The 14,751-nt window shown below is 51.9% G+C and overlaps 1 protein-coding gene across 2 annotated transcripts in view; it reads left to right on the forward strand.

Moving 5' to 3' along the window:
* Window positions 1-14,751, forward strand: part of TK2 (thymidine kinase 2) — a 31,710-nt gene that overhangs the window by 1,705 nt on the left and 15,254 nt on the right. For both annotated transcript variants that reach the window (XM_007457318.1, XM_007457317.1), the window contains exons 3-6: window positions 4,012-4,086; window positions 6,876-6,929; window positions 9,476-9,565; window positions 11,777-11,850. In XM_007457318.1, the coding sequence (XP_007457380.1) occupies window positions 4,012-4,086; window positions 6,876-6,929; window positions 9,476-9,565; window positions 11,777-11,850 (293 nt within the window). The remainder of the gene's footprint in view (window positions 1-4,011; window positions 4,087-6,875; window positions 6,930-9,475; window positions 9,566-11,776; window positions 11,851-14,751) is intronic.

The raw sequence follows: 14,751 nt of genomic DNA on the forward strand, positions 1-14,751 counted from the left end.
TGAATGATTACAAAGGGATTTGAAAAGTGGAAGTTTAGTTTGACTGGGTTAGTGGGTGGCAGCCTGGCTGTGAGGGCAGGTCTGCTGACCGCTGCCCCCAGAATACCAGTGCTGAGACTGGTGGGTGGGGGAGGGATAACAGAATTCATGGGGGTCCACAGACAAGGGTTCCACCAGTGCAGTGACTTGGAGGTGCTAGCTCTGGGGTGGGACTGTGGCTGGTGTGAGGTTGAAGGTCAAAGGAGGGTCAAACTGCGGCTGGCTGCGGTGGGGAGCAGTATTTCGGTCACCGTTGATCCAGAGGCTCAGTTCCTTAAGGGAGCTGGAAGTTGGTAGATATGGCTGGAAAGGGATTTGCTTGGAGGGTGTGGGCAGGAGTACCTTGGCTGGGATATGCAGAAGGCGGAAGGTGTGGGGAGGCCCCCTGGGGTATTGGGGTGATGGAGAGGGCCTGGGAAGGAGTGAAGTCACACGGAGAGGACTGATAATGAAAATGCTTGAGATTTATGGAAGTTTGTTGAAACTAGAGGTGGGGTGGGGTATGGCATAGGCATCATAGCAGGGGGAAGGGGTTGGTAAGTTGAGCTGGATGGGAATTGATGCAGTATTGTACTATTAATTATTGAGCTAGCGTTGTTGTGAGCCGGGCCTGTCCTAGGTGCTTCCTGGGTGTGGTCTGTTATCCCCCAGACACACAGTAGGTGGTCCATGGGAAGTGATGTGGAGCCTGTGTTCAGGCCCAGGGCTGCTCTTAGTCATTAAGATCCTCTGAGTTCCTTTGTGGACCTGGGGACCTGGGAATCCAACAGCCCCTGGTGTTAGTGAGCCTGTGGTTGGATGTGGGGGATGGCAGTGAATAGGACAATGGTGGATCTGGAACAAGAGGGAGTAGGGGCAGGGCTTCTAGAGGATGATGACTGAGGGGGAGACTTGAGGCCTCCTGGGAGAAGGAGGAGAGGGCGAGGCAGGAGTCTTGGAGCAGAGGGAACTGCAGGGGTAAGTCACAGAGGGATGAGAGACTGAGGCTTGTGGCCAGTCCCAGAGAGGTGGCTGCGGAGGGCCTGGGGGTCGGGAAGCAGGACCGGAGACAGGTCCCAGCTCCCGAAGCCACTGAAAGACTTTACCAGCTGTGATCTGGTTTGCATCTCAGGAAGAGGTGGTGGACCATGGATAGGGGATGAGGGACCTGGCTGGGCTGGACTGGAGGGGGAGAGGCCAGCAGGGAGGCTGCTCCCACAAGGAGGGTTAGAGACCTTAACTAGGGGCCAAGGAGACAGGCCGGGTTCTGCAGGTGAGTAGGAAGTGGGGCCCAGAGGTATTGCTGAGTTGCTGGGTGAGGAGAGAAGATATCCAGGGCTTTGAGGGTGTCTGAGTGGATGGTGCAGCCTTTCCTGAGGACAGGAATGGGAAGAGAAGCCATATGTGGGTGTTGAGGGGTGATAAATTGAGGTGCCCATGGGACATCCCATGGGATTGGACAGGACAGGGAATATCTGGGCTGAGCTGCAGCTGCGAAGTGAGTCACTGCCACAGAATTACAAAATAAATTCCAAAGTCGGGTTAAAAAGAAATGACTAAGGTTTTCAGGTGAACAAAGTCTGAACAGACATTTCCTGAATGAATTTCTTAATGGCTAATAAACATAAGAAAGTGCTCAACCTCCCTAACAGAGAAAGAATGCTTTGGGAGATGGAGTGATGAAAGCTGTGGATCAGACCTCAGACCTGGTTCCAGTCCCAGCTCTGCTCTTTAGTGGAGGTGGATAAGTCCTTAACCTCTTAGAGCCTCAGTTTCCCCATCTGCAAATATTCGTAGCTGTGATTGTTGTGAGGATCAATGTGACAATGTTTGCAAAGTACAGAACCTACAGGGGCTAATTTTATAGACATTATTAACAATGAAATTAACGAAGATTTGGGATGGGATATGCCCAGTATTAGCGCAGTATGTTAATAGGCTCACTCTCATCCTTCTAAAAGGGGTGTGAATTGGGTCAGCATTTTAGAGGGTAATTTGGCATCATGCATCAACCGCTGTAAAAACTCACTTATCCTTTGATGCAGTGACTATATTTCTAGAAGTCTATTGAAGGGGATAATCAGAGCCAATGACAAGAATTTATGTACAGGAATGTTCACCACAGCACAGCTTGTCATATCAAAAAAATGGGTGTCACAACACAGTTTTATAATAAATTAAAAGTAACTGGACAGAATGTAACATCCAACAGTAGGGATTTCAATAACGCGTTCCTTGCAATGAACAGGAAAGAAACAGTCTGTGCAGAATGATGTCTAGATTGAGCTCTTTTTAAATATCTAGGAAAAGTTGTTTCCTTTAAAGAACGACAATAAAAATAAAATCCACTGGTGCCCTGACAGGGTCTCTCTTTTTCACATTCACTGTGTTTTCTTGTGCTGAAGGAGTAAGCGGACAGGGAGCCTGGATTGGAGGGCCAGGCCTCTGTTGGAACTGCGATTGTCCGTCCAGCTCTCCTAGGTAGCCGTTAGGATCAAGGCAGGAGGAAATCTTCGCAGCCAACTGAGAGAGAGTCCAGTTGCTGGCGAGACTTTGTAGAGGTGGGGCAAGGTGAGACAGCCCACTGTGCCCCTGTGTCTTAGGCAGGGTGTGACTGAGGCTCCACTGGGGTCATGAGAAGGGAGTTGCCAGGCCTAGGTGTGAATTCCAGCTCTTTCCCCTGCCAACCCTGGCACCTGGGGCATGTCACTCAAGTGGCCCACGTTTCTCTGTGGGTGCTTCCAACCTGGGTGTAAAGGTCACTGTGCAGCAGGACAGGTCCCCTCTGGCTGTGTGTACCCCAGGGGACATGTAATGTATGTTGTCAAGGGCATGTTTGTCTTCTCACATATGTGGAACTGCCCATTTCCTCTCGTGGTCTGATGGAACCAAAGCCATTTGGCCCGTGTCACCAGCAGTCCTGGCTGAGCAGAGTTTTGTCAGAATTGCTGGGCAGCAGATTCAAGGGTCCCAACCCAGAGTCTGATTCAGAGGGTCTGGGTGCTCCGCTGGTGCTTCTGGAGCAGGGTCTCTGTGGACCACTCATTGAGAAACCCTGCCTTGGGTCCGTGGTACTCAGCTTCCTCCATGTTGAAATCACCTGGAGAGCTTTCCAAGGTACTGAGGCCTGAGTCCCACCCTGAGATCATGCCAGAATTGGCCTGGATTGTGGCTTCCTTTTGTGGATTCTTAAAAGTTCCCAGGTGATTCTAGCACATACGTAAGACTGAGAACCACAGCTTCAGTTGCTTTCTTTCCCTGCAGTGGGGTACTTATAGGAGGCTCCTTGTCTTTCTTATGGGTAGACTCCTCCCACCAGTGCCAAGACAACCCCTTCCCCCCAGTACACTTAGTATGAGCAGAGTGAACGTTCAAGCTCTACTCCTTGCCTTATGCCCTTCTAGAGCCTCATTTTTCTCTTCTGTGAAAATGTTAGAACCCACTTCTCAGGTTCTGGCAAGGTTAAGTGCAGGATTGGTGTACATTGCCCATCTTAGTCCTTTTCTCCTGTCCTCATACCTTCCAGTCCACGGCCAAGCATGTTTTTCTGCACAGAGCAGTGCATTAGGTTCTAGGTAACGTACACATGCTTCCCATCCTTAAAGCCATTAGGTTCTGGTGAAGGATGCAGGACATTTAGGCCTAAAATCTAATAGTCTGAGGAGTTGAGCTAGGGAAGGGCAGAGCTAGCGCGGCCGACGGCAAGCTGTGTGGGGTCTAGGGGTTGACCTAAGGGAGTGTCTGTCCCAGAGGGCAGTGGCCTGGTGGCCAGCAGCGGTGGGCCTGGAGCCTGCCACTGAGGGGAAGGATCGGGTGGTTGCTATTACTAACAACAGGACCCTAGGGGATTCCTCCAGAGGGATTTTTGTGTACACACTGGAGTCTTGGGCTGAACCAGTTATGCTGTTCACCTGAGCCCTTCCCTAGAAATTCTTCCTGGTATTCCCCCAGGCACTCGATTTCTGATCCTAACATGCATTTGTCTTTTGCTAGATATGTGTCGAGGGCAATATTGCAAGCGGGAAGACGACGTGCCTGGAGTTCTTCTCCAACACAACTGGCATCGAGGTACGGCTTCCACACCAGGTTTGAAGGAACCTGCAAAAGCTTGGTGCATTTATAAATGGTGCAAACTGGACCTGCCCTATAGAAATGCTGCTGGGGGAGTGCATCCTGTGTGAGAGGAGGGAGAGACCCCTTGGAAGCTTGTGCCTGGTTTTCCCCCAGATTTTGCTCGACACACCCTTCTCCTTGGCTGATTCTGCTTTGTAACCTCTCACTGTAATAAATCTTAGCTATTAGTGTGACTATATGCTGTATCCTGTGAGTCCTCCTAATCCTCAGACCCGGGGAGGCGGGCGTCTGGGGGACTCCCGACACACCTGTCCTGAGCTGTGTAACTCTCGCTGACACTTCAGAAGCACATGTATTCTCACTGAACACCTTGGAGCCAATGTACAATAACAATACCATCAGCAAGGAGAGTGAACAGCTAATGAGGGTAATACTCTATGTGCCAGGCACTGTGTTGAGGCGTCGTTATATTATCTAATTGGTTTCATTCTTACAGGAGTAGTCGCTATGAGACAGGTCCTGTTATTACTTCAGTTGCAGAGGAGGAAACTGAGGCTCAGTGAGGTGACATGGCTTGGCCAGGGTCGCATGGCTAGTGCATGTGGTGCCATGTCCCAGCCCAGGCTGTCTGCTCCAGGGGCCATGCCCTTGTTTGGCTCTATAGTATGCAGAGCTTTTTTTGGCTTTAGGAAAACCACCCAGCCTTCAGATCTCAGCTGTGCTCTCTGACCTCCCCAGCTAGGTTACCCTCCATGGTGTAGGTTCTTCTGGCTCCTCTGTATCCTTTTTGTTTCGTCTTGTTTATTGTTTCTTGTTTTTTTTTGTGGTACATGGGCCTCTCACTGTTGTGGCCTCTCCCGTTGTGGAGCACAGGCTCCGGATGCGCAGGCTCAGCGGCCATGGCTCACGGGCCCAGCCGCTCCGCGGCATGTGGGAAACTGCCTACTGGACATCTGCCTAAGGATGCCCTTATGGCCACATGTCTAAAAACCATCTCATTTCTCTCCTCCTACAGACCACAACTTCTGAGCTTTATACCGTCATAACATAATCACAAGTAGTCAACACCCCAAATCACAAGTCACAGTCATCACCCTGACTGGAAAGTTAATAAGTTAACAAATTACCTTCCACCTAGCTGCTTCTTTCTTTTCTTTCTTTCTTTCCTTCCTTCCTTTCTTTCTTGCTGTGTTGGGTCTTTGTTTCTGCGTGAGGGCTTTCTCCATTTGTGGCAAGTGGGGGCCGCTCTTCATCACGGTGTGCGGGCCTCTCGCTATCGCGGCCTCTCCTGTTGCCGAGCACAGGCTCCAGACGCGCCGGCTCAGTAATCGTGGCTCACAGGCCCAGTTGCTCCGTGGCATGTGAGATCTTCCCAGACCAGGGCTCGAACCCGTGTCCCCTGCATTGGCAGTCAGACTCCCAACACTGGGCCACCAGGGAAGCCCTGAATCCTTATTTTGTCCTACTTCTCGGGGTTTGAAAATGTGTGTTGCTTTCTGTGATGACCTGATTAATGTGTGCTTCCCCAGTAAGTTGAAAGTTGAAAGCATGAAAGCAGGGCTGGGGTGGTTTTTCTCTTGCTGAATCCTTGGTACCTAGCGTGGCATCTGGCACAGTGGGTGCTCAGTATTTGTTGAGTGACAGTGCCACAGATGGGGCACAGGTCAAGGCTGCCTGTGTCCCAGCCTCTAGTGGGCCTGAGTGGTACAGCATATGCTACTCAGGGGACAGGACCAGAGTGCTGAAGACCCAGAAGAAGGAGAGGGAGGTTGGGAGGAGCAGGGAATGATTCACAGAGGAAGGGATATTTGAATTGGATTCTGAAGGATGTATAGGAGTTTTCCATCTAATGAAAGTTGAGGTGAAATGAGGTGAGGTGGGCATACTGGGCAGAACAACAGCATGAGCAAAGGCACAGAGGGGTAAAAGGTGGGGGGAGATTACTCTTCAAGGGTCCCATGCATTGCTTTCCTTTGTTCTCTTGTGACCTGTGGCACCTACTCACATGGACTTGAAGGTCCCCAGAGGGATCCGGATATTCTCAAAATCTTGGCCCCAAGAGCACCATTTACTTATTTATTTATTTTGGCTATGCTGGGTCTTAGTTGCGTCAGGTGGACTTCTTAGTTGCGGCATGCATGCGGGATCTAGTTCCCCGACCAGGGATCGATCCCGGACCCCCTGCATTGCGAGCGCAGAGTCTTACCCACTGGACCACCAGGGAAGTCCCAAGGGCGCCATTTAAATCCTTTCCAGCACACACCTGCACAGCTTAGGGCGGCTACTGAAGAAACAGGACTCTGCCGTCAGTGTGCCCAACACAGAGATCAGAGGGAGGAAAGGGAGGCAGAGCACGCTGCCAAGGTCGCTGGAGAGCCCCCAGGCCGGAAGCTGGGTGCAAGCTGTAGCCTGAAGTGCAAGAAGCAGCCTCCCTCTTGGCTTCTCTCACCTCCCTGCCTTCCTGATGTGGTGGGCAGTAAGGGGCAGGGTGGAACACATGGAGGGGGGATTGGGAGAACCCACTTGACCCCGGGAGCTCCCGTGGCAGCAGGAGAAGTGGCGTGTGCATATGCTCGTATACAGGGGTGGACAGAGTGGTTCTCAAGTCATTTCTCGAAGCTGTGCCTGGAGCCCCGTCTGCATGGAGTTGTGGCCTCGCAGGGAGTGTTGCCCACCGTCGGCGCCCAAATCTTGACTGTCTCCCCGATCCCACCCCTAACACGAGCCTTCATAGAGCTCAGAACTGAGGAGCAGCAGCTCTCTGATGTTTTCTTTCCTGACAGGTGTTAACGGAGCCTGTGCCCAAGTGGAGAAATGTCCGAGGCCATAATCCTCTGGTGAGTATGTTGTTCTATGCATGAACCGCCAGCTGCCCCTTAAGTGTGCAGGAGCAGCGCTGCTGGTGCCTGAGCCTGCACCCTGTCCAGACGTGTCCTTGCTCTTCGCTGGGTGGTGGGGGAGAGGGAAGGGACAAAGGGAAAATGGCGGCATGTCGATGGTCTGAGGTTAAGGTTCTTTGAGGCCTGGCTGGGCATGTAAGGAGCCCAGGGACCTCCTGTCAGCTATCCCAAACTATCCAAAGTGGTCGGCCCCAGCTACCGGGGGGTCCTTCTCCTGCTGCTCATTCTTAGCCCACCCTCTCCTAGAAGAAACCCAGGTCTCCTCAGGCCTAGCCCCCCAGGACCTGTCCCTAAGTAACTAGCTTCCTTGGTAAACCTCTGATTGGGGTTTGCACTTGCCGATGCCCAGGGGCTGCCTCAGGCTCACCCTGAAGCTACCAGTCTGCTTTCCCAAGGGTGGACCTAGCAAGTAGGGGCTGTAATGTGCCTGTGCCCCTCCCACCTCCTTCCCCATTCTGAAGGCTCAACTCTGGCTGCTTGAAAGAGGTGGGTGGAGTCTGGGTCCTGTAAGAGTGAGCTCAAGAAAGGGATGTTGGTTCTGGGCTCCTGTCCCATGATGGAGGAACAATTAGTTTTGTTTTTCAGGTAAGGAAACCATGGCTGAAATAGGTTGCCCAAGGTCACACAGCTGGTAAATGACAGATCTAGGTTTGAACCTTGGACTAGGGGGAGCCTGTGCTGTCCTGTCATTTCTAGCAACACAACTGGCATCTCCTGTGTGGTTCTTTAGACTCTGAGTTGCGCTAAGGGCAGGGACTGTGTCTAATTTGGCTCACCGTTTTTTGCTAGAACATAGCACAGTGCTGAGCACTTAGTAGGTGCTTGTTCACTGATTGATTCAGCCAGTATTCATTGCATGCCTGCCATGTGCCAGACACTATTCTGGACGCTGGGGCGGTGAGCACCTCGAAGCTTCTGCTCTGCTGGCCCTAATATCCCAGTGTGGGGAGGCAGAAGGCAATTAAAAAGTGTGTGATATGGTGGGTGGTGACAGGAGCCAAGAAGGCATCTAAAGCAGGTAAAAGGATATTATTTAAATAAGGCAAAACCTCTCAGAGCTTTTGAATAAAGAATCCCAGAGACGGGAAAAGAGTTTCACCTCTCAGCAAGGGGCAGAAGATGGAATGCCAGTCGTGGGCATACAAGGAAGCTCAGAAACATTCCTGTCTTCTAGGAAACCGGGAGGAGCCAGGGCTGGATCGTTGTGTAAGACAGCTAGAGTTGCAGACGTTAGGGATTAGAGGTGACATTCACAGGACCCAGTCCCAGTCTCAGACGTCTGAGTATCTGTGGCACAAAGAGCATTGCCAATGACAGTTTTATAATTAAAAAAAACAATAGAATTAGGTATTTTTACACAAGTTTCCACTCTAGACAGAGGAGCAAGGTTGATAGTTTTGTGAAAAGTCTCAGTTAGTCACCTTATCTGAATCTGTTTTCTGATGCAGAAAGGGTCTTTTTTTCTGTAGCTGTCAGGCAAGAGGGAGTGTTTCTCCTAACTTTTCTGAGATTCTTTCACCCGCAGTTAGGAGTTTGCAGTTTTCAATGCAGAGCACCGGAGTTTCATTAGTTAGCACCAAGAGAAAAAGAAGCAAAAATGTGGAAAAGAGCAGAATAGGATTTTTTTTTTTTTTCGGTACGCGGGCCTCTCACTGCTGCGGTCTCTCCCGTTGGGGAGCACAGGCTCCGGACGCGCAGGCTCAGCGGCCATGGCTCACGGGCCCAGCCGCTCCGCGACATGTGGGATCTTCCCAGACCGGGGCACAAACCCGTGTCCCCTGCCTGCATTGGCAGGCGGACTCTCAACCACTGTGCCACCAGGGAAGCCCCAGAATAGGATTATTAGCAAGTGGAACATGGAGCAGGAAGTATTTTGTATCTACACGCAGTAGAAAGTGATTGAGGGGGTGGATTCTGTTTTAGAGAGGATGGTTGGGAAGGCATCTCTGACAAAGAGACATTTGAGCAGAAACCTAAACAAAGCTTGGGAGGGAGCAGTGCGGGTATCTGGGGGAGAGTGTTCAGACAGAAGGCACAGCAGATGCAAAGGCCCTGAGTTGAAATCACACTTGGGTGTTTGGGTAACACTAAGGAAGCTCATGGGGTTGGAAGCTCACAGAGCCAAAGGAAGAATGGTTGGAGACGAGAAGGTGGAAGTGATTGTCTAGGGCCCTGTGGGCCTTGGTAAGGGCTTTGGATTTCATTGTGAATGCAGTGGGAAGCCAGGGAGAGTTCTGAACAGGGGAGTGATGATAACTGGCTCCTGTAGTATAACAGGCTCACTGGCTGCTGGATAGAGAGCAGGCTGCAGGGGCTCAGTGAACGTGATTAAATGCCTGAATGAATGCTCCCTGGGACTTTATATAGGCTTCTGTTATAGCTGTTCCCAGGCTGTCCTGTAACTGCTCCAGTGTCTGTCTCTGTCCACTCTGTGACCGGGCTAGGAGTCCTACAGATAGAGCACTGCATTCTCCCTTCTTTAGGGTCTGATGTACCAGGATGCCTGTCGATGGGGCCTCACGCTGCAGACATATGTGCAGCTCACCATGCTGGACCAGCACACTCGTCCTCAGGTACATTTCAGATGCTTGGTTTCAACCTTCTTTTTTGGTGTGTGGTACACGGGCCTCTCACTGTCGTGGCCCCTTCTGTTGCGGAGCACGGGCTCCGGATGCGCAGGCTCAGCGGCTATGGCTCACGGGCCTAGCCGCTCTGCGGCCTGTGGGATCTTCCCAGACCGGGGCACGAACCCATGTCCCCTGCATCGGCAGGCGGACTCTCAACCACTGCGCCACCAGGGAAGCCCATGGTTTCAACCTTCTTAAACACAGTTTTCTTCAAATGAGTGGCATGTGGTTGCCAGGAAGGGAAACCTCACAAGGAAGCCCCGCTGGGCCTTCAGAGCTGCTCAGCCTCCTCTGTCTCTGGGGCCAAGGTCTCTGTTCCTACAGCTCTCTGAGGACCAGCCTCCAGTGCCCCCACCCACCAACCTCAGCTAGCCAAGAACTTGCTATGATGCCATGTAAGCCCGAGTCGTCATGACCCGACCGCTCCTGGGCTCAACTCCCTTTAACTCAGCTCTTCTCAAAGTGTGGTCCCTGGGCTAGGAGCAGTGGCAGCACCTGGAAACGTGTTAGAAATGCACATTTTCTGGCCCCATCCTGGACCTGCTGAATCAGAAATTCTGAGGTGAGGCCCAGCAATCTGGGTTTTATCAAGCTCTCCTGGTGATTTTAACACATCCCTTATTTGTTTGCATGAGAACTGCTGATCTAACCTTCACAAGGCTTGTTCATATTCTCAGTTCAGGTTCTTGAGAGAAAGAATCTGATTGGCTCAGCTTGGGTCAGGTGTCCAGTCCTGGTCCAGTCAGGTATTGGGGCAGGTCACAAACATGGCCACTTAGGCCCCTTCCATCAGCAGGGTGTGAATAGGGGCAGAGTCTCTTAGAAGAAAGGCTGACTGAGAGATCCGATTGGCACCCGTGGTTCAGAATGGCAAGTACCACCTAAGAGACTGGCTTTGGAGGCTCTCCTTGAAGGAGACAGGAGATCCATCGGCCAGTTTCTCTGACACAGCCATTCAGTGGTTTGATGCAAGGCTGGGCACTTGCAACCATAGCTATCATTCTTCTACAAATCTGTGTCTTTTCTAATAATAGAAAAAGATATGAGCAGAACCATGTGAATTTCTATCTCCCCAAAAATCTGTCTAAAAGATACATGTCAGTATGGTCTGAGGTTGGCATGCACTCTACTTTTCCTGAGTGGGCACTCGATTGCAAATGTAAATTGTATCTAGTATATCTGAATATAATGGGCTGTATGTGTGTTCCTCTGTTTAAGGAAATCTATCAGGAAGGAGGCAGAGAAAGAGAGATGGACAGACTAGGAAAGAGGAGGAGGAGGAGAGAGGGATAAATGGGGAACTAGCAAAAGATGGGCAGCAGAGAGTCATAAGTAAGGAGAGGACTGAAAAATAGAAAAGAAGGCAGATGGACAGATAGACAGATAGGAGAGTCAGGAAATTCCTGGGTTATGGCTTTAAATCAGCCTCTGATTTGCTGGTCCAGGTCCCATTGGGTGCTGTGGGCCAGGCTGAGTGAGAGCAGTGTTTGCCCACTTGGTGTCAAGAGTAAGAGCACCTCCGCTTCCCAATGGGACACTGGACAAAGGGAAAGGCCTTCTGCAGAGGGTGTGTGCCTGCTGGCAGAGAGGGGCCACGTCAGTGTCGTCCTCTCTCTTCCTGGGCACAGTCCTTTCCAGTTTTGAAGGGCTGCAGTGATCCCCAGCCAGCCCTGTGAGGAGGCGGTGAAGTTGGCAGGCATGCTGGTGGGGTTCCATAAAGCCACAGCCCAGCCCTCTCGGAGCTCTGCCTCCGCTTAAGCAAATGCATCCTATTTAGGTCCATGATAATCACCACGCTTTGTGCTTGCCACCACTTTCCCGGGGGGCACTTGGCAGTTTTTCTAGCACTTCCCCAAACCCACAGTCCAGTGGAGCCTCACCCCTCCTGTGAAGGAGGCTGCTGCTGACAGGCCCTCCACTCGGCCTTGCTGCATTGACCACTGAGCTTCAGGGTATGGTATGGGGAGGGTCCAGGGCCCAGGGAGCCTAACGTGGGACACACGGTTCTCTGGTGTCCACCTCCCTCTCCTGAGGCTTCTCAATTCTTGTGTTCAGCATAGACCGTAGGCAGGGGGAGCAACAGGCATTCTTCAAGGCTTCCTGACCCCTTCCTCTTTCTTTGCCTGAGTTGGTGATTCACTTTTTGTTTTCTTGTAGACATTGCCTGTACGGTTGATGGAGCGGTCGATTCACAGCGCAAGATACGTTTTTGTAGAAAACTTGTATAGAAGGTACTGTAGTTTGCACAATCGATAATTTATTAAACCATTAAATTTTTAGAAATGAAATAGAAACTTATTTATCTAATTGACACATACTGAGTACCTACTGTGTTGCCACAGTAACACTGTGTAACAACCAACCACAAAGCCTCAGTGACAGACAGCTCTCCGTGCTGATGGCTCGGCTGTCCAGGGTGGTCAGCCTGGCGGCTCTGCTGACCTTGGCTGGGTTAATGATATGTGCAGGGGTTGGCTGGTCTAGGGTGGCCTGGTGAGGGTGACTGGGGTGACTCATCTCTCATCTGCTTGCTGATCCTCCTCCTGGGACCAGCAAGCTGGCCTGGGCATTCACGTCTCATGGCTATGGCAGATCAAAAGCACTGTAGTTCTTTTTCAGGTCTCTGCTTCATGTTCACTAACATCCATTGGCCAAAGCAGGTCACACCAGCCCACCCCAGTCTGAGAGGGGGCAGGGCCCTGTGGGTTACATGGCAAAGTGGGAGGAGACAGGGAGGCGTGAAGATTCAGAGCAACTAGAGCAATCAGTCCAGCAGTGTGCATGATATTTGTTGTGGTTTCACTCACAGCTGTCTTCTGCCCTCATGGGAAAAGACTCTGTCACACAGACCTAGCTGGGGGGGCTTCTGGTGGCCCTCAGTGCTGTGGCCTCAGAGGTGTGGGGTCCTCCACTCCTGCGCTCAGTTGACTGCTGACGTTTGGGGGTCTTGGGGAATGGGCTGCAGCTTCTTCTCTGCATCCCCCTTCTTGGTAGCTTTGAGCTTCACTCCCTCACAGAGCTGGTCCTGGTATCTGCCTTCCACTCTCTACACCCTGGCTGCCTGTTCCCTCCCATCTGCAGCTGTGCTCCCAGCCTCCCTGTCTAGGTGGGTTGAGCCTCTCATTCTTTTTTTTTCTTTTCTTTTCTGTATTTATTTTTGGCTGCGTTGGGTCTTCGCTGCTGTGCGTGGACTTTCTCTAGTTGTGGCGAGCGGGGGCTACTCTTAGTTGCGGTGTGTGGGCTTCTCATTGCGGTGGCTTCTCTTTGTTGTGGAGCACCGGCTCTAGGGCGCACGGGCTTCAGTAGTTGTGGCTTGCGGGCTCTAGAACTCAGGCTCAGTAGTTGTGGCGCACGGGCTTAGTTGCTCCGTGGCACGTGGGATCTTCCCGGACCAAGGCTCAAACCCACGTCCCCTGCCTTGGCAGGTGGATTCTTAACCACTACGCCACCAGGGAAGCCCCTCTTGTTATTCTTAATTGCTTCTTTCTGTTGGTTTTCTTCGTGGTATTCAAGACAACTTCTAATTAGGTTGAACCATATGAAATTATTAACACTTGACCAATTTTGACCTACAAAATGGCAGTTTTGGGCTTCCCTGGTGGCACAGTGGTTGAGAGTCTGCCTGCCAGTGCAGGGGACACGGGTTCGAGCCCTGGTCTGGGAAGATCCCACATGCCGCGGAGCAACTGGGCCCGTGAGCCACAATTACTGAGCCTGCACGTCTGGAGCCTGTGCTCTGCAACAAGGGAGGCTGTGATAGTGAGAAGCCTGTGCACCGTGATGAAGAGTGGCCCCCCTTGCCACAACTAGAGAAAGCCCTCGTGCAGAAACCAAGACCCAACACAGCCATAAATAAATAAATTAATTAATTTTAAAAAATGGCAGTTTTATGTGGTTTAACTTAGTATCTATTTACTTGCTTGTCTATTGCATGTCCGCCAACTGGACCATAAACTCCTTGAAGGCAAGGGAGCACGTCTGGTTTGCTGGCCTAGCTGGTACCCAGCACAGAGCTGGCACCTGGGTGATACTTGTTAGCTATTGCTGGGTGTCAGGACCTGTGGCTGGTCTTTGGTCTCCAGCCCAACTTGTCCCCCAGCTGTTTCACTCCCCTTCCTCTGAGGGCACCACAAAAAGGCTTCTCCCTGGGTCCTGAGCTGCCAAGGGTCGTGACCTAGAGCCTGTGTGGTCCCAGGGTGAGAGCCTCTGCCCCCACCCACTCCAAGCATCCCCAGTGCTATGGGGTCAGTGTTGGCAGCCAGGGCAAGTCCTGACTGTAGCTTTGTCCTTTGACCTCAGAACTTTCTTGTGGGCTCTACCCTTCCAGCAGGCAGCATTCCTGATGCTGGAGCCCCATCCGCACCTGGCTGCCTGCGTGTCTAGTGGGGCTCGTGTGCCCACTGCTGGGTTTACACAGCCCTTCATCCTCCCTTGCTCCTGCTCATTAGTGCCTCTGCCACAGGGAGGACGGTCAGAGGAGAGGGGAGAGGAGGGAGGATGAGGGAACGCCTCTGGTGTTCATTTACTGCGGACCCCGGCAGTGGGTGGGATTCCCTGTGACCCTCACGTAGCTGGGCTGTCTCTGTTTTCTAATCGCAGTCAGCCTGGCTAGTTCTGTGTGGCAGCCAGTGGCTCCTTTTGAAGAGGGTGACCTGGAATGGAATGACCGGAAGTCAAGTGGAGAGAGTGGAGGGTGGACTTAAGTGCACCTCAGTTCCCTCCTGGCTCTGGAGACATTGTGAGCACAACCAGGTTCCTGAACCTCTCTGAGCCCTTCTCCTCTCTGATTCTGTTGTCCATCTCTGGAAAGCCTTTGGAGTGGTTGCCTGGTTAAGGTTTGTGTCCCTTGCCCACTGTGATCTTCACGAAATTTGCCAGTTGAACCCCCCTCCCCCCATAGGCTGCCTAACGTCTGGTGAGCTTGCCCAGGAGCTGCTTGTGTTGCTTGTCCCGGGCGCAATTTTAAATTTTAGCTGATGTCCCGGGCTTTGGTTCCTCACACCCATGGTCCTTCATTTTAGCACTTCTGATGGGTGGTTCTCTGTTCCCTGACCTCCGTGGCTGTGGTCCAGGTCACTGGTCCATTTAATGGGGCCTTGCCCTGGGCTGTTTCGTGGGTAGGGAAAGGCTGT

This window comes from Lipotes vexillifer, unplaced genomic scaffold (assembly GCF_000442215.2).
Source record: "Lipotes vexillifer unplaced genomic scaffold, Lipotes_vexillifer_v1.1 scaffold504, whole genome shotgun sequence".
Lineage (NCBI taxonomy): Eukaryota > Metazoa > Chordata > Mammalia > Artiodactyla > Lipotidae > Lipotes > Lipotes vexillifer.